Genomic DNA, 27,298 nt, shown 5'->3' with positions numbered 1-27,298 from the left:
GTCCCCTCCCCGTCCCCTCCCTCCCGTGCAGCCTCCTTCCCTCTCCACCGCGTCCTGGGCAGCTCCATCCGTCCAAACGGGAGCTGAGTTTGCAGGCTGACAGGGATGCAAAGGGCTGGTGGTGCTGATGTCAGAGCCAGAAGACAGTTGTGATTGGACCTAATTAGACTTTGCAGCAGCAAATAGACAAGCTCCCTGCGTGATTGGCTTCAAAGTGGCTGGTGCCAAACAACTAGCAGACGAGCCAAAGTAGGAGCCCTGCGTTCGCTGGGAGCCCGGTCCGGAGGGGCCGCCTGGAGGAGGAGGGCAGCGGGGAGGGGGCGCACCTCCCCGCCGAGTCCTGTGGAGGAGCTGCTGCTGGCCGGGTCCCCCCGCCGCGAGCTGGCCGAGAACAGCTGGGGAGCAGGAGCGGAGCCCGAGGCTCGTCCTGAAAAGTGAGCCCGCTCCCGGCCCGCAGGCATCCGGCAGCGCCGGGCCAGCAGCAAAGGTGAGCCGCTGGGGACCGGGTCCCTCCCGGCTCTGGCGGCTGCGTCTCGGGCCATGGCCTCGGTGCTGGGCACCAGCAGAGGGGCCGGAGGAGGGCCGAGCGGCCAACTCAAATGCAAGTCCCAGAGGAGACGGCGGCGGTCCAAGAGGAAAGGTAAGGACCCTGCTTTCTGCGCTGTCTCCGCTGACCGCTCCCCCACCCCGGGTGTGGGGTCCGCCTGCTGTCGCGGCTCCACTTTCGGGGGGCCGGGGGGGGTCTGCTCCAAGCAGAGCGCCGGAGTTCGCGTCCCTTTGTGGAGGCCCCGGGGGCTCTTGCCGGCTCCGAGGGGACAGGAGCGGGGTTGGGGGGGGCAGAGAGCCCGGGCTCCGCACAGCCCGGCTGGGAGCAGGGTTAGCAGGGGGAGTGGGTGCGGGGACCGGAGGACAGTGCCCTCCCCGCCTCACACAGCCTCTGACCCTCTCCGAGGCCACGGCAGCACCCGTGCCAAAGGAAACACTCGTGTGAGCCAGCAGCCCCAGAAAAGGGAGCGGACCTCATGCCAGCTTCTCCGTCCAAATCGTCTCGGAGGCAGGAGTGGGCAGGATGCCGGCGACCACGCTTCCAAACTGGCCGACGTGCCCCCTCGGTCTGCTCGGTGCTCGTGGCTCCGTAAACACTGGGACCCGCAGGCAGCACGGGCTGGTCCTGGGGTGGCTGGGGGGGGGGGGAGCAGAGATTGAAACCTGGAAAGAGAAGGAGGCACGGCAGCTCGTTAGTGACAGAAACCCTGCAAACCAGGGAGGGAGGACGAGCCGCGAGCAGCGGGTGACAGGTTGTTCCCGACTCCCTGGGGGTGGCGTCTGCATCGTGGGGACCGCCGCCCTGAAGTTAGTGCATTCCGGGGCTCCGCCGGGGGCTGGGGCCCGTGCCCCAAATGCCACCGTGGGGGTGCGCGCGGTCCCGGGAGCGAGGGGGGCTGCTTCCTGCGCCTGCCCTTTCTCTCCCGGGGAGGAACTCGTTACCAGCAGCCCCTCACCATGAGTCTGCGGGAGAAAGTTCGGCTCTTCTGACGGTTTGAAATGTGTTGATTTAAGGGTGGGGGGAGAGAGTGAACACGGAGCTATTCAGAACCGCGGGGCAGATGCCACTAAGATGCATCGGATTCTCTGCCTCCTACCGCAGGATGCGTGCTGGAGGCTGCTCTCTGTCCCCAGAGGGTCGTCGCCTCTGCGGTGGCCTGGCAGAAGTTTCTGCCACATCTCCCCCTACCTGCCCTCAAATACCCCCGGAGCCCTTCCCGGCTTCTTCCGTGAAATCAGAAATTAGCCAGGCAGCGTGGAGACAGAAATGCCACCATCACACAGTCACCGATGATGGTTGCGAGTCGGGACCACGGGGAGCGGTCCCTTCCCGGGGAGGTTCCAGAGCCCTGGGCTCTGGAACTCGGCTGGGGGTGGATTCTGTGGTTCCGGCTCAACTCTCAGGGCTGCCTCGGCGATGCCCGCTGCCCACTTGGTTACCTGGAGATGCCGTTTGGGAACAGACCTGCGGGCGCCTTCCGCAGTGATGCCGACAGAAAGTGGCAGCGAAAAGGGGCGGGGGGGGGATCACAGAATTTAATGGTGACTACAACTTTTAAAAGAGGGAAAAAGGAAACCTTATCTTGTAAATTGTAAGTGTTCGTGTTTCCCAGCATTGCTGTTTAGTCTACTTACATATTAAAATTGAAGAGTAGGGGGTAATATTTCACAATAAAACGGCATTCTACAGAAATAAGATACAAGCTGATGGACGTGGGAGCCTTTCTCCAAATTCATTTTTCTTACCTTTAAATGTCAGCCATGCTGGCTTAGAAAGCATCCAATTTGGAGAAGAACAACAAGAAACCGGAAGGAAGACTTCATTTGCTGTAAACTTAACTAGAACAGTTCAAAGTGGAATTTCTGTGTGAAATATTCCCATGCCTTGGCTTTTTCGAAGAAACCAGGTCTCTTAATTTTCGTGCCCCAGAACCGAGGCGGGAAAGGCTGATGTGTATGCGTGTGCTAACTCCTAGTGCTCGTAGGTTTATGTGTGGGGGTGAAATCTCCTGTGGCGTCTGCGGACAGCGGCCTTGGTAGGGCAGTCAGCTCAAACTGTAAATATTCACATCGTAGGGGAGAGTTAACAAGATAACCGTAAGTGGGAAAATCAAAAGAAAACATAGCAATTACGGGACACGTTAATTCATCATTTGCATGTGCTGGGAATAGGTCAGTTTCTGTGTAATTCTGTAGATCCTCGTTTTTCTCTTCTACCAAGAAAAACGGGGAATTTAAATTGCGTTCTGACAGTCATGACTCCCGGCGACAGCCTTTGAGTGCAGTGGCCTCGGCTTTTGAGCTCACCCACTTAAAACTCTGTGTTTGTCACAATTTTAAACCCACGTGCGTATTGATGGTTGTTAAGGAATGTGTCTAGGGCTCTACTGTGTACCAACTAGAGCCACCGACTGGGAGCACAAAGAAAGAGCCCGTCTCCTACGGGAGGAGCTAAATCGGAATAAACGTGAGGCTTACTTGCCAACGGTATGTCTTTTTCCACCTATTCTAATGAACGGGGGTGATTTTTGAAGACACATCTTAACTTTCGGCTCCCCGGGCTGTGAAAAGCTATCAGTGTTCTGCGTGTAAACTCCAGAAGTGCTTTGATACATTTTTTTTTACGTCACTTATTATTGTCAAAATAATCCGTGGGCTTTGAAATAAAAACCATAGCTACAGTTTAAGTGTGAGATTCATACCATGCTCTCATTACCACGAAATGTGATCCAGAGCCTCAGAAATCAAATGTTTTCCCGTACTCAGTGTTTTCAGGCACCGTAGGCAGTATAGATCTTTAAGAATCCAAAAAACTAAAAAATTAAAACAACAACAACAACTTGGTCCCAGGTATTAACAAGCCGGGACCTGCATGTCTCCCCCAGACGAACCTTAAAGAAGAGGTTCAGAGGTTCAGAGTCGACCCACCCACCCACCCACCCACCCGTCTCTTCCCATTCTCTCATCAGGACCCCGTATGATGCATTTTTGCATTTTCTCTATGTGTCACTTTTTAGTCGGGACTTTGTCTTAGAAATTATTTATGAACAATTTACATTTTCTGTACAAGTGAAAAAATGTCAAAATTTGAGTTTTGAGGAGGAGAAAAATAGGCAGCTGGAAAAAAAAGCACTGTGCAAAGGACAGGGAAGCCGTGTAATTTTTACACGTGTGGCTACAGCTGCTCACAAGCCGTGTAACGTGGGGGAGACGTGTCAGCCTGCTGTCAGAAAATACCGGGAGCACTCGTAGTTTACGGAGTTTGTTCATCAACTCAGCACCCACTCAGCTCACTGCTCGTGGGGGATTCTGAGAGTCGACACTTTGTTCTGTACTTGGCAGTGGGATTATTCGAGGCGATCGCACACCAGCAGATCTGTGCCGGGTGCTCCGAGCGATGTCCCCCGTACTCGAGGAGGACTAGAGGCGTGAATATTATGGAAGGTCTGTATTTTAGCCCAAAGTAATAAAGGCGAAGGTTGAAGGTTATTTAAAATCGGTACCGACTGAGCCAGGCGGAGTAGGAGGAGTCAGTATTCATGGAAACAGTATAATATGTAAGCATAAATCACTTCAAATTTTCTCAGATAGCCCTCAACCAGTGGCTGCATTCCGGGTGATGTGTCCGAGGAATTTCATAGGTATATTTTCAATCATTAAAACAGGACCCGTATTCTGTCGTGGATTTCTGCCATTCTCTCTTTCGCGACTGTAGCTGTCCTGAAGGCACGCATCAGCATGAAATGCATTTTGCAAAGAAAATATTTTTAGTATTTGACAATGAGCACATACAGCGTGTAAAAATGACTCAAGTTTGTGGAAATTTTTCAAGAACTGTTCTTTCGATGCAAAACGTATTTGCAGTTGGATGGAGAGCCCATGCAAATTCAGCTGGTTCCGAGAGGTAAACGGGAGGACGGGGTTCTGAGCCAGGGGAGTCAGTCACCAGACGGAGAAAGGGAGGGAACTTTGGAGAGCTATCGCAAGGCTCTATAAACAACCATTTGTTAAGTCAACAAAGCCGATCCGGTCATCAGCACATGACCTTTCTTTTTTTCTTTTTTTCTTTTTTCTCTTTTTTTTTTTTTTTTTTGAGGCATTTGACAGCAAAAGAAGTTAATGCCAGAAATGTAGATGTTGTTACAGAGCGATCCTTACACCCAGTCTCAGAAACACTGAAGGTGATTCTTGGAAACAGCAACACGAGATGTTGCTGAGTGACAGTGAGCTGATGAATCACAGGAAGGTAGGGTGGGAGCAAGGGCCGGCCACTGAATGTCGTGAAATGCAAATAAAAAGTTGGCAAACGGAGCAGAATGAGGGCAGCGGGCGGATGATAGGCACGGGCTTGGTGTGAACCGGGATCCCGTGAAAAATTAACACAACACAAAGATCGCGTGTGGATGAGGCTCTTCGTCCCCAGCGATGCCCGAGTGACACATGAGTGTGCCTCAGCCTGGCTGGTGGGGACACAGCTCCGCACCACGGCCGCGCGTCCCCGTGCCCCCGCCTGCCTCGCCATCTGACGGCTCGGGAGGAAGGAGACTGCATTTCGTGATAAAATTAAGTTGATTAAACCATTCACCATCCTCTAATTGTGTAGCGCTTTTTTCCCTCTTTCTCTTTTTAAAATTTGTGTTAGTACCTCTGGTTTCTAGTGACCCGTGTAATAGCAGTAATTTGAGATTGCTTCGAGGGCATTAGATATGATGAGTGAACTTGAATTTAGAATAAAAATATGAGATTCATGTATCCGTATCTAAATAGTGGTGATTCAGTTACCACAGAAGCACTGTCCCAGAGGAGCATTATGTAAGGAAATGCAGAATGAGGAAATTGTGTTTTTCTGATCTGAGGCAGGGGAAGATAAGTTATGCTCCGAAAGCATTCAGGGTCCAATTTAAAAGCCATATGTGTGTTTGTTGTTCCTAGCTGTACCTGCATACGTCGTAAAGGCAGTTGAAGTATTTGAGCATTTTTTATGTCTGCCTGCTTCTTTTCCTAAAATGCTGGGGGATGAATGTTGGTGTTTTCATAACGCGAACAATTTTAAACAATTCGTAAAACAAAAATAATTATATCACTCGGTCCTTCGTCACATAAATATATCATTTCTAAATCGATGCTCCGTTGGTAAAGCGGGCTCTTAATTACGAGCAAATAAGATTTCTAAAGGGACAAATTTCCACGTGGTGAAAGCAAGATTTTAGAAGCACTTCTTATAGCCATTTCTAAACTGGAAAAAAAAAAAAAAAAAAGGTTGATGCCAAGTGAAAAGGGAAAAGCACGGATGTCCTTCACAAATATTGCAACTATTGAGTGTTAACACTAATCATGTGGCTCTGTGTTACACAGAAAAACAGGCCAGTAAGGGCCTGTCTGAATTCACATTGCTAAGTACCTGTGAATAGAGTGCACGTGAACTAACTCCTATCTCTTCAATTAAATGTTTTTCCTCCCCTGAAATACGGAAGCACATGCCATTAAATGTTTCATTACACAAAGAGAATTGTGTATTCCGAGCCATTAATACCCTACAATTCGCTTAAGGATGTACCACCACCAGGTGAAGGGGCAGTACTTCCAAAAAGAGGAGGAACGTTTATCCGACTCTAGATCCACGTGTAGATCTGTGAGGCTTTCGAGAGCAGGAAGGAGAGCGTTTTGAGAGATTCGTCAGACAGACTCCTGCCCTTCCTCACACGTGTGGCCACGCTGGTTCCCAAACATCCCTCTCTGGTGATCAAACTTGTACTGACCTGTGCATTTTATTTAAAAGGAATGGGGCACAGGGGCTACTGTATCTGACTTCTGGCTGACTCCGTCTCAGCAACGTCAGGGCAACGTCGCTCTTAGAGCCCCTGCCCCACCTGCAAACTGACGGGTGGACCAGCTCCCAGGAGCCACATCAGAGAGCCCCAGCCTAGAGATGGAGAGACCCGCTTTGCAAGAGGTCTGTAATTTTACCAGAAGTGAGCCTGATCACTTGCAAAGACAGAAGTTGTTTGTTTTTTTTTCCCTAAAGAGTGAGAAATCTTTGGGGAAAAAAGAAAAGAAAAGAAAAAGAGTTAATCTGAGTGTGTGGGTCTTCTCCCTCCCCTCATTTTTATTCTAGTTACAGGCATTGCATGTGAAGGGCAGCAAAAACATAAGTTCATTTTATTATCTTATTGGTGAGGAACGAATACAATTAGCATCTGGTTTCTGGTAAGAAAGTGGTGAGTAAATTTCCTCCTTGTGTGACAAGACACACACACACGCACGTGTGTATACACAAATTCACTATTATCTGTTTTAAATTTTAAAAATCACCAGTGGCGAATGTTACGTTTTAAATCTCAAAAAATAGCAAACAGGTAACATAAATTTTAAATTTATGTTAAAGAGGGGACTTTATGCTTGATTAAGACATAGTGTTTAGTAAGTGGAGCATTTACATAAACAAAGAAAAGCAGCTTTTTTTATGTATGTTAAACACGGAAGAGACGTCGAATATAGATGCCCAGGTGGCTCTTAGATTTTAAGATCGTTGCTTCTGACCCCCTAAGAGGGGGGCTACACACACTTAAAATGCAGGGCTGAAGGTGGCTTGGCCGAGCATCTAGTGGAGGGCGGCCAGAGTGGCCGTGCGTGTGGCACACTGGGACCAGCGTGAAGGTTCCCTGGAGCTGGCCTCCAGCCGGAAGGCACGGGTCTGTCTCCGCTCCTAGGAGGATCAAACTCTCTGAGGGTTTAGGGAGGGAAGTCCAGCAGTGTAGACAAAAGGGGGAACAGGACAGTTAGTATTTCTAGGGGAGGCAATGCCCACTTTAGCCGCAGTCTGGTTGCATCCGGCCCGCTGAGCGTTTCCTTGACGGCGCCCATGGAGAACTTATTCACGAAACAGATCAAGGTGTCTTTCTGTTGCCGTTGCCTCACCATGTGGACAATAAATGAGACTAATACTGCTCAGAATTCATTAGTAAACACTCTTTTCTCGAGTGTCTATCGTACAGAAGTGAATCTCACACTCAAGGGAGCGCTCAACACCGCCAGGTGATTTGCACATAATAGAAAGCGTTCCTTTAAACACCTGGACCAGGATGTGCTTTGGAGAATTTTACAGATTTAATTAATCTCCGCTGCTCCGTTTATCTCGGATGAAATCCCTGATCCTTGTTTCCCACGGCTGAGAGACAGGAGACCGGCCTTATCGTTTTGCAGTGCCTTACCCGATTTCTCAAATGTGTCCTCTAGATGTGGCTTTAAAACAGGGTGGAGGGGACTCGGTTCTCTGAAAGGGGGCCTGTCACTGGTTGAAGATGCAAACCCAAACTGAGTCCCTTCTCTGCTTAAAAGCAAACAAAAGTGGGGGAGCTTCTGTTTCTAGAAGCAGGACCTGGAATCATAATCAGCTGGCTCAGAGCATACGCCTAGGACACCAGTAATTGATTAAGCCGCAGATTTTATCCGTCCGAGCCCATCGGAAGTACCCAGATTTCCTCTCGTTAAAATTAATGCAGTATTTCCTAAAAGTTTAATTGCTTTTGGAAAAGTGCAATTTAATAAACATGACAGAAACGTCAGCAAAATAGATTCTGACCTCCCCTGCACCCCAAGTCTGGCTGGGTTCACTCAACCCTGTCGGTAACAGATGCTCCGCTTGTGTTAGGCTCACGGCTGTGAAAGCGACGTGTCCTTAAAGGAAACAGACACTTTCTTTTTACTGGACGGTGCTCAGACCTGAGAGCTGAGACACCAAATGTGCACAAACTCAGACAGTCTGACGTGTACCCTTAAAAAAAAAAAAAGACTTTTATACATTTGGCTGTTAAGTGAGAGAATATTTAAAAATAGCACCTTTCACTACTCCTTGGGTGAATAAAAACATAGAGGGCCAAATTTAACTAGAGACATGAAGATATCTTTATTTGTGCCTGAGCTCCAAATACCGATACTGTAGACGAAAGTCTTCAAATGCCTATTCGGATTCCAACAGAATTGTAACGGGAAGTGACTTTTTAATTCAAAACCTTATGGTTCGGGGATAAATTTGCTGTATTCAAATGAGTCAATGCTGCTAGTTTTCTTTCCAAAGAAAAAATAAACTTGGAATAGAAATTATTGCTCTACCCCTAGGAAAAATCCCAGGATACATAGTAGCTTTTTAAAAAACCCCAAGACAGCAGAATAGGGAACCCCTTCCTTTGACAGCCCGGGAAAGACTGCTCGGGGCAGGCACCGCAATGTCTTGTAAATGTGTGCTGGTCCCACGTCTGTGCTCGGTCAGGAACTGCCCACGGGCATGGCTTCGAGCTGATTGAAATTCAGGGAAATTTTCACCCAGGAAGCATTTAGGAAGATACGTACTTTAGATCTAACAAATTTGAGAGTTCATATAATTTTATGTAATCACCTGAGTTCTTTAATCCAATTTGTGCCGAAGTTAAATTATAATTTGGGCTTTTATACATAGATAATGAATAGAATTCAAGTCATTAAAAGCTTGCACTTGTGTGTTTTGGGTAGATTTGTAATATACGCAGACAATATAGAGATGATATAGAAAGATAACAGAGTCAGGATTTGAAATAACGCCCACCCGAGTAGCATGGTTTGAACTGCACGGGTCCAGTTACACACAGATGGTTTTCCATAAAAACAGGGCGGTCCTGTAAAATTTTCTCTTCCTTATGATTTTCTTAAGGATGTTTTCTTTTCTTTAGGTTCCTTTGTTGTACCAATATAGTATTTAATATACGTGACATACAAAATGTGTGTTTTATGCTATCCATAAGGCTTCTGGTCAACAGTAGGCCTTTAGTAGTTAAATTTGGGGGGAATCAAAACTATGCGTGCATTTTCAACTACTCAGGGGTTCGGCGCCTCCCCCCCCCGGTGTTGTTCAAAGCTCCACCGTACGTATAAGCAGTTGCTGAAATAAGGAAATATCGCAATATTAAAAGATTAACTCTAAACAGCAAAAGTCTAATGTGTACACATTTTTAGATGGACATTTAAAAAGTCGAGTAGAGATTAAATGAATCTTGAGTAAACTTCTGAGAGCTCAGACTCCTTGAGAAAGCTGAAAAATGACCTTGGTTTATGACCATGCCTTATGGTCCTGAAGTAAACATTCATTAATTATAAAGTTCCAAAACATCATTTTTTAAAAACATCCTTTTCTGCATATTTCGCACACGTGAAATATTTTTGTCTTTGTCACTAATGAAAATCAATCTATCCTCTTATATCACATAATAAGAGAGACCCAAAAGCCACATGGCAGAAAGAGGTTTCATTGAAGACAGAATGACAGAGATACAGAGAAACAGAGACAGGGAGGGAGACAGAGAACAGCGTCGTCTCTTTCTTCCTGCGCCCTGATCAAAGTTCACCTTCCTACATTTTATCTCCTGTACCTTCAAAAACAGAAAGGGCACTTGATTTAAAAGTATGGGGCATCCAATTCTGTCTGTTTGCAATTTTGCCTTAAACATTTTGCGTGTATTCAGACAAGGGCTGTATCTGATGTGTAAGTACGATTTCTTCACTCTGAGCAAGGAGCTAGGAACCGAAAATATGCAAGAAAAACAAGGTGGCATGATCCTTGTGTCTGGGCTTATATTGTATCTGGAGATATAGACATACAGATGTAAATTCAAAACACAGAATAGAAATAAACTGTCATGACCCCAACACACTATTAGGTTCTATGGGAATTTTTTTAATCCAAATATGATTGTATTCTTTACAAAATTGGATTTCTATTCCATTTCTTTTATTATTTCAAGTGAAACCCCTAAGTAAAAACTAATGTAAACCCCTCTAGGTTTGAGCATTTTTATTTCTCCCGCAATGTCAAACGTAATAGCTACTCAATTAAAACCCACTGAGAAAATTGACTTTGTTTTTGAAGGAAGAATGGCTTAAGGAAATAATCAGGACAATACGGTAGACGGGAACGTTTTCTAAGGGGATTGTGTACAGATGGTGTGAGCTGTAGGGGACAAAGAAGGGCCGTAGCATACGGGGGAGATGCTCAGAAGCCAGCTCTGGGATGATGACGTAGAATTACCTGCTGGTGGGAAAGGCAAAAGTTTGTAGTGTGTGTGAGGTGACTTCTGGGATGGGCACCATGATGAGATTTGTGTCCCCATAAATTAGTACAGTGGCCGTCTCATTGTGCACCCTCAGTAAACTGTTGTCATAGGACCAATTATTAGATTCAGGCTGCAAATTTATAAAGGATGCTGTCTGATTTATTTTTAGGTTGTTAATATGTAAATCTGAATTTAGTCATGCGGCAAGCATTTATGGGACACCTTTATGGGTCAGCCACCATGGTAAATGGCAGGGACTAAGCTGTAACAAAAGCTCCGAAAATGTCCTAAAAGAGTCAGAAAGCACCCGTCACTGGGCTCTGGCTTCTCTGTGGTCCATGCTGGAGAAACCCCCCAAAAAGCTCGGGAGGCACATCTCTACTGTTTGTCAAGCCAGCTGCTCTGAGAATTAACACGCTCGTGGGCATTTGTGTGGATGGGGTGAGATGAAACCCTCAGACCATACAGATTCCAAAGATGCTTCTTAGGGAGCAGGACTTTGGACCGTGGTGCCTCTGCCTTGACTCTTCTACAGACTCTTTCTCCTGTCCCTCCAGCTTGAGCACCGGGGCACCACATGCCTGGTGGCTGCACGTCTGTCCCACTCCCACAACCGGTGTGAGACACCCTCCTTCTATGAAGGTCCGGGCGCTGCCCAAGAACTCAGCTACCACCTTGCTCCTTGGCTCACAAAACTTCCGCTCTGTCCTCATGGCTGGGGCAAGCATTGTGTGTGTGTGTGCACGTGTGTAACACAAAGTCTAGGGCCAAGCCAAGGAAACTAAGTAAACGTGGCATCTAACGTGATGCAGCCTGGCACTCTTTTCCTGTCTTTTCCTGAAGGCCGTATAAAGTAGGACGCAGAGCTCATCCGAATAGTCATAGGGAGTGTCCGCACTGCCATGTCCACTCAATATTGTGGACACAGAATACGTCCTGAGAATGATGAGAGTCACCGAATTTGTCCCTTGCTTCCAGGTAGATGGCGTGTTCCCTGGTCTTTCTTATCTCTTACCTAAGAGAGCTTTGGGATTATCTCTCTGTCTCTCTGTCTCTGTCTCCATCTCATATACATTCATTAGGCAGGAGACGTGTGGAGACTGGAATATAAAGTTTGTCAGTGCGTCCTACTTATGTGGGCAGGAGCGATGCGGTCTTTAGGTCTAGATATTTATCTATAATGATACTTAGGAATGTTTCCGAAGTTGAACGTCAAGGAAACAATAAAAGTAGGAATTGATAAGATTGAGACCAGCAGAAATCTGACATTAACATCCACACCTCTTTACCAGGAAACTGTCTGATCCTTAGTTCAGATGGTTAAGGAGACCGTCTGTGCTCTTGATTCCTCTGGACTTTTCTTCTTTGGACGTTTAGGTGAGCTGACCTGTTTCCCAAGATGGCCTTGACTCATTTGTTCCCATTCTAAAGTGTTATTTCTTATATCAGGGTTCTTATCACTAATATCAAAATCACCTCTGTGTGAAAATATTCAAGGTTCGCATGAGATGCAAAGACACCATCACACTTATATGTGTGTGTACATATATTCATAACGTGTCATGTTTAGGTAACCGATGCGCAAACTTTCAAGATAAAATGTAGAGTAGACGGGACTTTTTGTGCTCATTAGATGAAATAATGATTCACAGAATGTCTAGGTCACAGTGGTTAGCGTGTGAGAGCTGCTGTGATAGAACAGCACACTGTCCCGGATCCTGGAGGCGGGGAGTCCGGGATCAGGTGTGGGCAGGGCTGGTTCCTTCCCAGGCCTCTCTCCTGAGCGTGCAGATGCCACCCTCTCCCCCTGTCCTCACATGGTCATCCCTCTGTGCATGGCTGTGTCCTGACCTCCTCTTCTTATAAGGACACCAGTCAGATTGGATTAGGGCCACCCAGTCACCTCATCCTACCTTAATCCCCTCTTCAAAGACCCTGTCTCCAAATACAGTCACATGCTGAGGTCTTGGGTCAGGACATCCACATGTGAATTTGGGGAGACACAATTCAGCCCACAACAGCCAGAATTCCATTCGCCTTCAGAGACGTTTCCTGAAAATTAAGGTGTCCCATTAGGTTAGCAGTCCTCTTTCTCCAGAAATATCGCGTCCACCTCAGGGCAGGCCAGTGAGTTCCTTGGTTCCATTTCATGCCCATGGTCTCTCCTGTGGATGATCTGCTTGCAGAATTGGACCAGCTTCAGATGTGATTAAATGATGCCCAGAATTTTTTTCTCAATTATCATTCATGTTGTCTTGTCCCCCAATATGATGGTACAAACTTGAGGGAGTTTTACCTTATTCTGCCCCGTCTCATGCTTTCCTGCCCCTCTGAAGATCCTCATTTCTAGGTACAGGTGGGGTGAACGGGCATGATTCTAAGAAGTGTGAGTGGGGAAGGTCATTTTCACCCCTGACTGACCACACTTCTTCCAACTGGAGTAGGATCAGTGATAAACTTTTCTTATCGGGACGTAAAGGGGACCGTCAGGTATCGTGAACTCAACATCATCTTGGGTTTTTTTTTAATATTTATTTATTTATTTGAGAGAGAGAGAGAGAGAGAGAGAACAAAAGCAGGTGAGGGGCAGACAGAGGGAGACAGAGGATCCAAAGTGGGTTCTGTGCTGACAGTAGTGAGCCCAAAGCGGGGCTTGAACTCACAAACTGTGAGATCGTGACCCGAACGAGCAGAAGTCGGACGCTCAACTGACTGAGCCTCCAGACGCCCCAACACTGTCTTCGTTTGGTGGATGAGAGAAGTAGGACCCAAAGGGATGAGCAGCTATTCCAGGAAGCTCCAGACTGAAAGAGCCGGCCCGGGAGCCCAGGACCTTGGGTCCTCAGGTGCTCGTGCTGAGAAAGTCTCCATCCCGGGGTAGAGTTGGACACATCGGCACAGAGAGGCTGTCGTGGGAGGGCAGGCCCCTGGAAGCAGGGGCTTCCGGGGCAAGGGTGGGCAGAGCACCGGACCCCGTCTTCTCCGGGCCCCGTGGAGCTCCCTGCCACCTGGGATTCCCCTGCGGAAACTCCTCAGAGGCTGTGTCACCGGTGCCCATAAGAGCCGTGACACAGAGCCGTGACAGCAAGGGCGCCAGGGAGAGGCTGGTACTTGCCATTTTCACCGTGAAACCAGCGCACAATGTCTTAATGAGTGTGTGTGTGGATGTGTTTGTATATATGTAAATACACATATATGCAAATATTTATGTCTATATATCTTCCACTGCACGTTCATTTGCTTAAGTGGTGTCAGTAACACAATTTTCTGATTTGAAGATTAAAGGAAACTGTAGAGATGGTTGAACAAACTCAGACATCAGCATGTTTAGTTTTCAGATGTCTATACAGCACGGCTATTCAATTCCAAAACAAACATGAGTTGTTGCATAAGGCAAGATATTTAAGGAACACATTGAAATAAGATTAGAAGTGAGGACGTTTTAAATTCTCTCTCTCAAAAGACAAATAGAAAAAAGAGAATCCAGCCTGCTGTAAATTCACAACACCATACACGGGAAGATAAGTCTACACGAGCCCTTTTTTGTTGTGATATTCAAGTTAGTTAATAGTGTGCAATGAAAATAAAACATACTGTTCATTCAGTGAAATGCTGGAGCTAGATTTGAATACCATAAAATGAATTCCTCAGATTTAAATACACTTTTTTGGTTATTCCACATCTGGATTCAACATGAAAACGTTCTGCGTTACTTTGTGTGTTTCTGTGTGTTTGTGAACAGAATATGTTTCATCTACTCTCATGCGTAAAGGATAAGTTTACTGTTCCAATTTCCTAGATTGAACTGGCTCAGGTTCTGTGCTGGAGAAACGAAGTCAAAATCAAGCGGAAGCCGCAGGTAAACATATCGGCCCTGTTTTAAATTCCCTGAGTAAATAGATGACACCTGGATTCCAGAAACAAATTTGGGTACAGAATAGTCAATAGGACGTCTGAGCCCACCCTGTGAGGACCGACTCTGGAAACACGAACCCCGAAACAAAGCAGTCAAATGACCGTGGCCCTTATGAGGAAGCACTCCACGCTCCCGCGACGTAGCCAACGGATGCTAACGCAGAGGACGATATATACACACAAGTTGACTGAAATCACTCTCCCCATCTGTTCCAAATCTTATTTACAAAATCACTTTACATAAACACACACAGGTAGGATCTCTGTTGTCGTTTTCTTTAATTCCTCTGTAAGAAAATCACCAATTCTTGGTACTTGGATTTAAAAAGGGCCAGTGAGGGGTGCCTGGGTGGCTCAGTAGTTTAAGCGTCAGACCTCGGCTCAGGTCATGATCTCACAGTTCACAAGTTCGAGTCCCGCGTCGGGCTCCGTGCTGACAGCTCAGAGCCTGGAGCCTGCCTCGGATTCTGTGTCCCCCTCTCTCTCTACCCCTCTCCTGCTGACGCTCTGTCTCTCAGAGACATTAAAAAAAAGTTTTTAAGCAGGCCAATGAACCTCAATCCCTTTTCTCCAGAAATAAGGTTGGGAAGTCCCCTCAGGCCTGAAGGTAGGGCACACAGAGGACCGAGCAGAGACAGGGACAAGGGAAGAGCCGAGCAAGATAGAGTACAGGCCGCCTCTCAGTGGAGGGGCCTTGAGTCTGGGGCACAGAGCCCAGTCTACCACAGGCGAAGCGTCTCACCAGTATCACGCAAGGGTCTCGGCTTACGCATGGCACACGGTACATCAGCTTCACTGGGCTTTGGTGAACTTCCCCGCTGGCGTAATACCAGTGCCTAAATTTCCTTATTTGTAAAAATGTCTTCCAAGTCCCGGTCGATTTACAACCAGAGTTGCTCCTAATCTGAGTGACTTCAAATGTGTGCGTAACCGTGTCTCTGCCCCCTTTGTGTTACAAGTATGGAAACGGCAAAGCCAGGTCCCGGAATCCCGGGATGTAACTGTAACCTTGCCAGATGAAAATGCTGCACGGGCAAATTTAGAAAACACTCTGATAATAAGCTTATGTTTTTAAAGTTAATTTTTAATACTTGTTCTTTCTGAATTCTTTATATCAACATTAACATTTATTTGGCCCTAAAACACACAGTAAACTTTTACCTCTTGTAATATTCTGGTTCATTTCCTTCTCTTTGTTGCTTTGTTGTTATTGTTGTTGTTGCTTTAAGTGACTTGAATTCTTTACACAAGTTGAATAATAATGAATCAGTTGTGGTCCTGGTCAGTCTTCGTGGCCGAGGTCCCTCCAAGCTGACAAGAAGACAAGGCTTGAGTTTGAAAGTGTGGTTTGTTCACGAACCCCCTCTACCTTCACCCAGACGTGCACTGACTTTGCACTTGGCTACGACAACCACACGTCTGGTCCAGCTTCACAGGGGTGTGGTGTTTGTGGGATCGTTTTCGTCAAGGCAACAGGAACATCAAATGGACAATGTGGACTCGTTTGAGAAAAGGTAACAGATGCCTTAAACCTTCTGATAACCTTGCAAATAGACGCCTCCACACTGAACACGGGCTGGCAAGGCACTAGGCACAAGCGAGTTAAAAAGAGAACAATAAATACACAGGCTGTGTACGTGTCTTTTATACTACTCCCTCCTCTTGTCGCTGTTACATTAGTTGCTGTCCCAAAATTTGCTCTAAATGGACCTTCAAGCCTCCACCAATGGCTTCCTTTTTATCATTATTTGAGAGAGAGAGAGAGAGAGAGAGAGAGAGAGAGAGAGCAAGCGGGGGAGGGGCAGAAGGAGAGAGAGGGAATCCCAAGGAGGCTCTGTGCTCAGCACAGAGCCCAATCCCATGACCCCTGGCTCACGACCTGAGCTAAAATCAAGGATCGGATGGTCAACCGATGGAGCACCCCAGGCGCCCCTCTACTAATGATTTCTTGACAAGGACAGTCACGTGTACAGGTGGGCCAAGGTAGGGCCCATGTCCATCTGTAGTGAGCGGTGATTGGGAACAATGCCTGTTTGGTTCTCAGAAGCTTCTAGATCAAGGTAGTTCAAGTCACAACACCAAATATCATTACCATTCTACTAAATAATCAGAGGCCTCCCCACCTCAAGGCATTCTTTTCTCTTTCCCGTTTTTTGTGACATTTTCCTGAGCTATATTATTCATACATTTGTGGTTTTGATGTTCCTGCTTTATACTTGTCCAATACAGCATTTAATGTTTTGATGGTTTTCACAAAACCAGCTGGAAACCATGCTAAGTGTGCATGCATACTGGGGGGGATGGGAATCGTTTCTAAAGCACAGTCTCAGAATGGGGCAACAGCAGAGAGCCATGCAATAACGGGGGACCACCTGTAGGGCAGCACGCCCACAGTCAGGGGGTGCCACCGTAGGGTGTCACTGCCCCCGGGCCCCAGATCTGCCCTTTGTCACACTGCGGCCTGACACCAGGGGATCCTGGACCAGACATCAACCCCCATCACATGTACACGTTGATGTCCCTGCCCCAAAATCACTGAGAAATGAGCCTGATCTGTGCCTTCAAATGAGAAGAGCTCAGAACACTTCCAAAATCAAAACCGAAGGAAATCCGGCAGAGACATGGGCAATGCGGCTTTGTATCCCTGCGTCGTGAGGCCGGCTTCCTGTCCTTCAAGAGGACGGGCGGCTCACAGACAGGATGATGGGAATGTGTCTGAGGAAACGCGTTCAGTCAGGAATCTCAGTGGCACCGTCTGTCCGTCCTGCAGGGGCCCTAACAGGACTGGGTACACCGGACAGTCCCCCAGGGCATATGTGAATTTAGGGGTATTTTCTGGATTTTTCAAGTAATTAATATTGTATTATAATATTCTCTCCAGTAGACCCTTGACATCCATAAGAGATAAATTCAGAGATTTGTGACTCCTGAATCTGCCAATATTTTATCACAGGTCATTTCTCCATGGAACGGGGGTAAAGTAAAACGGGGAGATTCATGCAACATTCAGGATGCCTTTAAAAAAAAGCTTGGGATATTTTGATCTTTATAAATTTAACGAGTTGTTTTACTACAGGACTTCTCAGGGCTAGTACTTATTGATAATATCCAAGGCAGGGAGAAACATGCAGTATAACTTATTTCATTTTATTTTATTTTATTTTGTGTTATTTTATGTTATTTTATTTTATTTTTGGTGTAAGATTTTAAACTTAACTTTTGGGGACCATACATTAAAGTCTCACTTAACATTAGCATTCCCTGGGATAGAGTTTAAGAAATGCCCAAATAATTGAGCATCACTGAACATTTCCACTGCCTCCTTCACAATGGAATCTGCTACTAAGCAATCTGTATTACGATTTTTAATTTATCTAAGCCTTCTGTTTTCTTCCTAAGAACCATAAGTTTTAGACCCATTAACACCTTCTTTATTACTGTCACCAGCCATATTAGACGACTATCTATCAGATTTAGGGTTATTTTCTAGAGTCTGCTCAGAATCGAAGCCACCTTCCTGATGGGGAAGCCAGATGGCCCACGGCCTCACATCCGCGCGCACTGGAACAGACACACACGTGGATGTCGGATGGGGAGGGGCCTCCGCGAAGCGTAACCCTGAGCTAACGCTTATGATTGTCCAGCAAGGTGTTCAGAGCTTGGGCCATCAACTGGAAGAGGGGGGAGGTCAGTGGTAATGGAGGCTTCTGGCCTCGCTGTCCTGCCACCGACCTCTGGAACCTTCCGGAACACCTCTTACTTTCCTCCGTTTCCCCCTACCTCTGTCTGCTCTATGAATCCCCTCTCTGTTTCCAGTAAATGCTCTTTTTGCTTAAAACTAATGTGTTTAGTTTCAACTGCTTATAAATAAGAACTATCATTATTTTCTTTTTGGAATCCTTTTCAAATAATAGAGCAAGGCCAAAATGAAACACACTGTTGAGAAGCGGGTGGTGAGCCACCGACTGGGTCACCCCTCCCCCCCCAGCTCACGGATGTTATTCCTGTTCAGCATCACAATACCTGCATGTTCCCACGTTTCCTAGCTCTTTGGGGTCAATTGTCACCCACAGTTTTAAAAGAATTATGTTGTTACATTTTAATAAGAAGTAACCTTGGAAGTTTCCCAATCAGTTAAACAAAATCAATTATTCATATAGCAAAAAAAATGCATGTAGTGATTTTTATTTTTCCCTTAAGCCTCGCGTACTTTCCAGAAGAAAATTATGTGATTACCATAAAAGAAAGATACGGTGAACCTTTGCAAATGAAAATACACTCCCAAAATGAATGGAAGAATTGGGGGGGATGATATGACTATTGAGCATTAGGCAAAGTACTGGGCTTCCTGGTAGCCAAGGCAAAAAAAAAGGAAACATAAAGAGTCATACCGCAGACTTCTTATTTTCTAATAAAAGCAATGAACTGGGTTGTGAAACCACAGGAAGAAAAAAATTAGGTTGTCTGACTCAGGAACATATGAGAGCATATGTAACTAATTGGATATTATGGTTATAAAAGGACTTCATTAAGGTTTCAACGAAGCCTCTGGTTTTTAATCAGCTGGTTCTGATGGAGCGTCCACACAGAGCCAGTTCTAAAATGTGCGCCCAGCGTCTGAAGGAGCTGACGGTCTTCGTGGGGCCACCTCATACCGTTCAGGCTGGCATGGTGACGTCAGGGCCATCAAGGCTGGTATGGCAGGAGGGGGTACATCCAATCCATGTCATTAAATACAAAATGTAAGAAGTGAGTTAGGACCCACACCCAGTGTTTACCATTTCAGGCTGACTATTGAGGATACCATTTTTACATTCCGAACGCACGCCTGGCAAGCCAGGCTCCGTGCGGGTCAGAAATGCTTGTCAGGTGAATTATTTTAGCTTTAGTTTTTAGTAAGTGACACCAAGGTCAGCATTTAGCTTTCAAAAGACTGTGTCTCCATTCTCTCTGCTCCTCGGGCCGGCTTCTCGATGGAGACACTCACCCCTCAGCTGACCAAGTGCTTCCCTGGGTCCATCTCAGACGCAGCCTGCATTGTATGACCTCCCCTCCTCCCAGGGCAGTGTCAACCTGGGACACTGACCTCTAATGCTTCCAAATCCTGGCCTACAATTTTATATAGGAAGTGCTTAAATTTTCCTTTTTTTTTTTTTTAACCGCCATCCTAGCTCAGAGAAAACCTTCCTTCTCTTAAGGTTTTTACACACACATCGTCCTGCCGACTCTCATCAAATGTTTTCTAAGCGATGGAACATTTTTTAACTGAAATCACATGGAGTCTTCTCATGCAAAAGAAAGAACTAAGCTTTGCAAGCCCTCAGAACTCCAGGGAACACATTCCGTAAACCACTGGCTGACCGAGCACCGGCCCTGACGCGAACTTGCGCGGTAGTTGTCTTTCTATGGTGCGCACGTGCCCTGCGCGCCCTGCCTCAGCTTTCTCTGTTTCCTGTGGAAGCAAGTAGGTATCCCACGTGGCTGGCTGGCTTGAAAGGGACAAAGGGCGCGACCCCATCCCTTCGTGTCCCTGTGAGACCCGCGGCACTAGCCTCGCCTCCGAGAGAATTCGCTCGGTGCACGTAGATCGAATTCTGGTCCACATCCTCGTCCAACAGACCTCTGCACACAAGACGCTGAGGCTGACTCACAGTCTCTTCACAGAGAGCCTCACCTGAGATGCTCAATTCCCATGTCATTTTGGCCAAACAAAAGAGGATTTAGGCCCTTAAAATGCTCCGTAAACCCCACCAGAAGCCTCCTGAGAAACAGCGTGTAGCACCGTCGGGCTATGGATATTTCACACACATGGGCTCTGCGTTTCTGTGATTGTGTTTATGTGTCTGAGCGTCCTGTTCCTTCCCCGGGCTCCATATCCTGCACTCGTCCAATTGTGGAACCCTAAGGTCGACATGGCCCAATGTAGTTTTCTTCCCCAATTCCCCACGTGGCTGGGACAGTTCTGTGCCTAGGGTGAGTGCTGGCCGGGGACACTGAATATTTTACTGGGGACTCTGTGCCATTCAGCTTAAAGCTTTTCTGAAACAGGTCAGCCAAGTTCCCATGGCGGCCCCACGTCACCCACCAACCTCTCCAGGCGTGTCTGCCTCCCAGGTGTCCTGGGCCTTCAGTCTGAGATCTTGCGGCCTGGGGCCTGACTCTAGCCATCTCCTTCCCACTAGACTTTCTTTCTCCAACTGGTCTCTCTCAATACCTGATGTCACCCAGCTGACATCAGAAACCATCGGATACCCTTTCACAAGGAAGCATAAACAATGAAAATTATGTTGTCATATCTGAGGGCCTTGCCTGTTAGTAAGAAAAGAGATTTTCCTGATGCAATCTTATAATGTGGTGTTAGTCACCCACGGCAAGACCAAGAGAGATCTTTCTGGATGAGGTAAAAGGGAGCCTTCCCAGCGCCCTCAGTTCCCACCCCACGGGCAGCCACTGGCTCTCCACACAGGAACCACACGAGATGCTCCCATCGCGTGCTTTCCTGCACCTGCTTCCTCATGCAGAGCGTATACGCAGAGAAAGAAAACAACGGGATGAAAACTGTAATACACTTGGCGATTTCTTACCTTTATATGAAACGGAGTCTTATCAAAAATATGTGATGTTTGCCTGCATAAGAGCTGTGTGAATTCTTCCCCCAAATATTAATTTTCACGTGATGAATAAATATCATATTTCTGTTTGGAAATAGCCGGTCACTATAAAGCAACTGTTCTGAACACCTGTGTGTCAGAAGCTGTGCAAAGATTCAGTTATAAGTTAAAAAATAGTCATTGTCACTTAGGCTTCTGTCCTGGAGGAACTTAGGGGCATGAATTTGGAACATCTGTTTTAGATACTGCTTAGAACATTATTGTTTTGTGAATTGTCTTAATGGACCTGAGGCATACATAATTTGGAGATTTATTTTTTTAACGGGTGAGGTTTGAGCAAAACAAATAATGGGCAGTTTGAAAGTCCTGAAAATAAACACTAAGCACCAATCTAACGTTGCACGGATAAAGCACCCAGAGAAGGTAATTAAGCTCCACTTTTTTTTATCAGGACTCTTCTGGAGGCGTGAAAACACAATTCAGAGTCATATTAAATTCTAGGCAGCTGTGAGAAGTCTACCACCATCTGGAATAATCTAGAAATGTCAGAGCCGACACTCTGTTCCTTACAAAGGCAGAAGTTACACATGTAAATCTACAATCAAACAGATAAAGAGGAAACCCTTTATCAGTTATCTTCCTGAAAAGGCATCACCCATCAGTTTCGAGGCCCCAGCGATGGTCACAGCCCCATTCACTGGAATCTGTAGCTCAAGACAAGACTCAGTTCCCGAGAAGTTATGTAGCCCACCTGAGATCACACAGCTGGTAGACGGGTAAGAACCGTCTCCAAATTGCTGATCAATGTGGCCTCTCTTTGTCAAGCTCAGGGAACCTCAGCACAGTCATGTGAGGATTCACTGTCCATCAAAGGACAGGCAATGACGCCTGCGCCCACAGTCAGTGCTCCCAGATGTGTTCACGGCCCCCCCGCCAATACCAGCCACACTGGGAGTGTCCGCCAGCGCCTCCCTGCCTTCTCACTGGGAAAGTGGCAACGCGAGCTCCCCTCAGAAGGAACAGGAAGCAGGCACAGTCAGATCCAGCCTGGCCGTAGCCCGGAGCTGGCTGATGTCCTGGAGTCACTCAGCGTGGGGTTAGGTGCCCCCGGCCTGTTTCGGGGACCTCATGTCCTCTGGACTGGCCAGGCATCAGGTGATCGTACTGCCCAGCCGCTGGCTGAGTGTGCCCCGAGGGTTTGCAAGAACTGACTTCCGAGCAGCAACATGCCCTGTGCAGGGCACATTGACTTTCCTCACTTGGCTCCGTTAGTTTGGCTGTGTCTACACTGCAGCAGTCCTTGCAAGCATTTGGAGAGCGCATTGAAAGCCCTGCTCCTGCCCCTTGCTGGTCTGAACAGGTAGAGAAGTGGTGTAAGGAGCAAAGTGGAAGTCCCAGTATGGGTTTCATGGCCAATAAAAACAAGGCTGAAGGTGGGAGTGTGGCCTGAGCTATGGTAGGAGACAGGGAGGTAGGTACCCAAGGACAGGTGACCCTACGTCTTCCTTGGGCTCCCGCCCGTGGAAGAGTGACAGATGACTCCATCAGGCCTCCCGAGTTTACCAGGTAAGCAAGTGCCCCCACTCCCTTGGGGACGAAGGCGCCTCGCCAACACCCACCTGACGGTTGAATTTTCCAATATCACCTCGTGCCCATTCGTCCACCACGCCATGTGCCAGCTTCACGTGCACGGGTGTGTGCCGATTACAGATGCAATGTGTATGTGATCCGCATCAAACCCAGAGATGCATGACTTATTTTCCTTCTAAACAGTAACTTTTTAGGAGAAAGGGTGATAATTATCCAAGACCCATGAAGCCCATAGTGCTGAATTCGCCACCACACGCGACACTACCGAGGACTCAGATATTTAGGATTTATTACCAAGATTCAGAGATGATGAGGGAAAAATAGACATATATCAGAAATTAAATGTACTCTTCTGGTCTGAGTATGAAGGACAATAAATATTTCTGTCATGGGACAAATTAATAAGTAGCATAAATCACCGATGACGAGGACATTGACTGTCCTAGAAGATCTCCAGTCCTGCCTCACTTTCTGATGGACTATAAACCTTCCCAGACTAGGGTGTGGAGGTTCAGGACACATCGTCCTCCACCGAGGACCTCGGAGGGAAGGTGATTAGCACACGGAGGGGACCGCTGTCTCGGGAGAGCTGCACGTAAAATGACCAGGGAAGGAAAAGGCAGCTACTTCTCAAATTAGCATAATTAGTAATTATCTCTTAATAGCCCCACTTGGCTTTGGAGACTTGGCACTTGAAATTCTGCTTAAAGTTCAGTGAGGAAAAACAAATTTCACGCTGAAATGTCTCAATAACACAGCCGAGCTGCTGAGGTAATGGTCTGGGTGAGGTAAAGGGAGGCGATGACCATACGGACACCTCCAGGTCTCCCCTGGAAGAACCAGGTGTGCAATCATACATATTGTGACAGAAAACACCAAAGAGTGTGCAGCGTCGTTGGCGTTCTCCCGACTCTGTATTTCTGTCTTTGAAGATACTTTCGGAATTTTTTGTCTCTGGGGAGCCCACATCACCTGCTAGATATTGAGAGTCCTTCCTTCCAATAAAAACATAATATAGCTTCCCCTAGATGAAAACAGCTCAAAATAAAAATAGTATGAAAAATAAAAATAAAATACAACAAGAAAGAAAAACAAGCAGCATCAATGTCATGATCAGCAGTCAACAAATCTTACACACACCTTCCTCTTTGCTTATTAGAACTTAAATCCAAGTAAGATTCACTAGCAGCAAAGGGCTAATAAACCTGGAAGTTAGGCTCTATGGCAAGGAAAATGTTGGATTCTTTCTCTATTTTATTAAGATATGTTGGACAGGGCACGGAGAAGACATATTTCCAATTTTACATGGCCAAACAGCAGCTTTCTTTAGTCTGGGCAAGGTACACTTGCAACTTGTCAAAGCAAATATCGTAGCAATTTGTAGAAAGTCTAAACTATCGCCTTATAGTACTGATCAATAAACCACTGGATGATGGGTTCAAAGCAGGTCTCCAGTCTGCACACAATTATTTAGCACAGGAGCAAGAAATTCCCACGGATGGCCACTCGTAGTTTAAGAGCTAGTTGTGCAAAGAGGTTGAGGGTGAAAACGTCCATCCAGATCTGAGACCACCCTTCCTCACTCCTCCATGATTAAAATGTTCTGCTCGATGCCCTCCTCCTTCCCTAACCTCAGTCATTTCCTCCATCTACCATCACACGCTCCTCCTATGTGTTTTCATGCAGCATTCCCTGTGCCTATGCCCAGATTTGCCCACAGAGTTGGGTGTTCCTTGGTGTGGCTCACAGGCTGATGGGTTGATTGCATAAGTGACTCATAAGTGGCTGCATAAGAAGAAGGAAGAAAGATTTTGATATTCGTGATCACTTACTGCCTAGCATGTGCACATCATCTCACTGAATCTTTACAATAACCCAAGGAGGTAGATGTTCTTATTTCTGTTTTGCAGGAAAGAAAACTCAGGTCTTAAAATGATATAAAATATGGCCAAAAGAGAGCTTGAACCTGCACTTTTCCCATGACACCAGACTGCCTCCCAAGCTAATGCTTTCTTCCTGAAATGGTATAACCAAGCAACATTTTGGCAGCTCTGTTTTTTGAGACACCTCCACACCGTTCTCCACAGCGGCTGCACCAGTTTGCATTCCCACCAACAGCGCAAGAGGGTTCCTCTTTCTTCCCCATCCTCGCCAATACTTGTTGTTTTGGTTTTTTTAAGATAGCCATTGTAAGAGGTGTGGGGTGACATGTCACTGTGGCTTTGATTTGCATTTCCCTGACTTTTGCATATGCCTGTTGCCCATCTGTATGTCTTTACTGGAAAAAGTGTCTGTTAAGTCCTTTGCTCATTTTTAAATCAGGTTATTTGTTTTCTGTTATTGAGTTGGAGGAACTCTTTATATACTTTGGAATTAACCCCTTCTCAGTTGTACGGTTTGCAAATATTTTCTCCCATTCTATGGGTTGCCTTTTCCCTTTCCTTGATTGTCTTCTTTGCTGTGCAGAAGCTTTTTAGTTTTACGGAGTACTGCTTGCATGTTTTTACTTTTGTAGTCTGTGCTTTTTTATGTAAATAAATGTTCAACTGTATTTTATTTTATTTTTCATGTGATTTATCTAGATTTCCCAACACCATTTGTTGAAGAGACTGCCCTTTACCCCTTGTGTATTCTTGGCTCTCTTGTCAAAGATCATTGACTATATGTTTGGGTTTATATGTGGGCTTTTTATCCAGGCCCATCAGTGTATGTGTGTGCCTTTATGCCAGTGTCATATTGCTTTAACTACTGCACCTTTGTAATATATTTTGAAATTGGAAGTGCGATGCCTCCAGCTTTGTCTATTTTTCTCTAAATTGATTTGGCTATCTGGGGTCTTCTACGGTTTCACATGAATTTTAGAATGGTCTTTTCTATTTCCAAAAATATATGCTATTGAGATGTTGGTGGGGATAGCATTGAATCTGTAGATTGCTTTGGGAAGTGTGAACTTTCTAACAATATTAAGTCTTTCAATCCATGAACATGGGATGTCTTTCCATTTATTTAAATCTCCTTTGATTTCTTTCACAGGTGTTTTGTAGTTTTCAGTGTGCAAATCTTTCACCTCCTTTGTTTTTTTTTCTTATAAACTTCTAAATGTCTTATTCTTTTTGATGTTATAGTAAAGAGGATTGTTTTCTTAGTTCCCTTTTCAGATGGTTCAGTGTTTGTGTATAGATATAAACCAATTTTTGTATGTTGGTTTTGTATCCTGCAACTCTACTAAACGTATATGTTCAGCAATTATTTTCTGTGGAGTCTTCAGGGTTTTCTAAACATAAGATCATATCATCTGCAAGTATAGACCATTTTACTTCTTCCTTTCTGATTTAGATTTCTTTTATTTCTTTTTCTTGACTAATTTATCTGGCTAGGTCTTACACACTTTGTTGAATAGAAGTGGTAAGAGTGGGCATCCTTGTCTTCTTCCTGATCTTAAAGGAAAAGCTTCCAGTTTTTCACCACTGATTAATGTAAACAATCTCACTTCTGGGTATATATCCTTAAAAAAATAAAATTGGGATTGCGAAGAGATATTTTCCCCCGCATCTTTCACAAAGATATGAAAAAGATCCATATCTTAGAATGAGTTGGAATTTTATGTTCAGCCTTAAAAGAAAAGAAATCCTGCCACTTTCAACAACACAGACATTATGCTGAGTGCAAAAAGCCAGTCTCAGAAGGACAAATAGTACGTGATTGCACTTATGTGAGGTATCTAAAATGGTCAAGTTCACACAAGTGGAGATCATGACAATGGCTACCAGGGCCTGGGGGGTACGGGAAATGGGAGACGTTGTTCAATGGGCATAACATTTCAGTCGTGCAAGATGAGCAAGGTGGGGGTGTCTGCTGCACAACATAGAGCCTGGACTTAACAGTACAGCGTGCACTTAAAAATTGGTTAGGGGAGCAGATCTTATGTTATGTTCACACACACACACACACACACCACAAACCACAGGAAAATAAGGAAAAAAAACTTCGGGAAGTGTCAGATATCTCTATTTATGCCTAAACTCATCAAATTGTACACATTAAGGATGTGCAATTCTTTGTCTATCAATTATGCCTCAGTAAAGTTGTAAAAACAATTATTCCAAAAGTCAGGGAGAAGTAGAATCATGCAATATGTATGTGTTCTCCGTTGCCATATTACAAGGATGAGTCTTGACCGGCAGTGTTTGCCAAACAGTACCTTCCTGCAGGGTCTGAGCAGGGAAGATGTAAACACAGTCATACTTTCCTTTCCATGCAAATTTGATATTCATACAGTCAAAGCCAATCTGTATTGCTGCCTACTGCTTAAACGAACACATCACTACATCTTTGAGGGACAGGCTGTGCTTTCCAGACCAAAGCTTGGTTTGGGTAGTTTGGCCTTGGGAGTCCAATGTCCCTTCTCTTTGCCTCCTTCTATCTTCTCATGTCACCGCTAATACACAGGGTTTTCCCTCAGTTTCAATAATCTCCCTGTTTCCTTACAAGGCACTGGAGGATAGAAAGTTAAATTAGAATCTCTGCCGCTGAGAAACAGGAATCCCAAGGGGG

At 45.9% G+C, this 27,298-nt stretch overlaps 1 protein-coding gene across 1 annotated transcript in view; it reads left to right on the top strand.

Annotated features, from left to right (window-relative positions):
- The first annotated feature begins 540 nt into the window (after positions 1–540).
- The window catches only part of ADARB2 (adenosine deaminase RNA specific B2 (inactive)), a 414,146-nt gene continuing 387,388 nt past the window's right edge, over positions 541–27,298 (top strand). Inside the window, exon 1 of the mRNA XM_047066930.1 lies at positions 541–640. Coding sequence (XP_046922886.1) covers positions 541–640 — 100 coding nt within the window. The remainder of the gene's footprint in view (positions 641–27,298) is intronic.

This window comes from Lynx rufus, unplaced genomic scaffold (assembly GCF_022079265.1).
Source record: "Lynx rufus isolate CCGP_SWC_20201006 ecotype Redwood Valley unplaced genomic scaffold, mLynRuf1.p SCAF_7, whole genome shotgun sequence".
Classification (NCBI taxonomy): domain Eukaryota; kingdom Metazoa; phylum Chordata; class Mammalia; order Carnivora; family Felidae; genus Lynx; species Lynx rufus.
The sequence above is the reverse complement of the archived record's forward strand: the minus strand, read 5'-3'. Positions and strand labels throughout refer to the sequence as shown.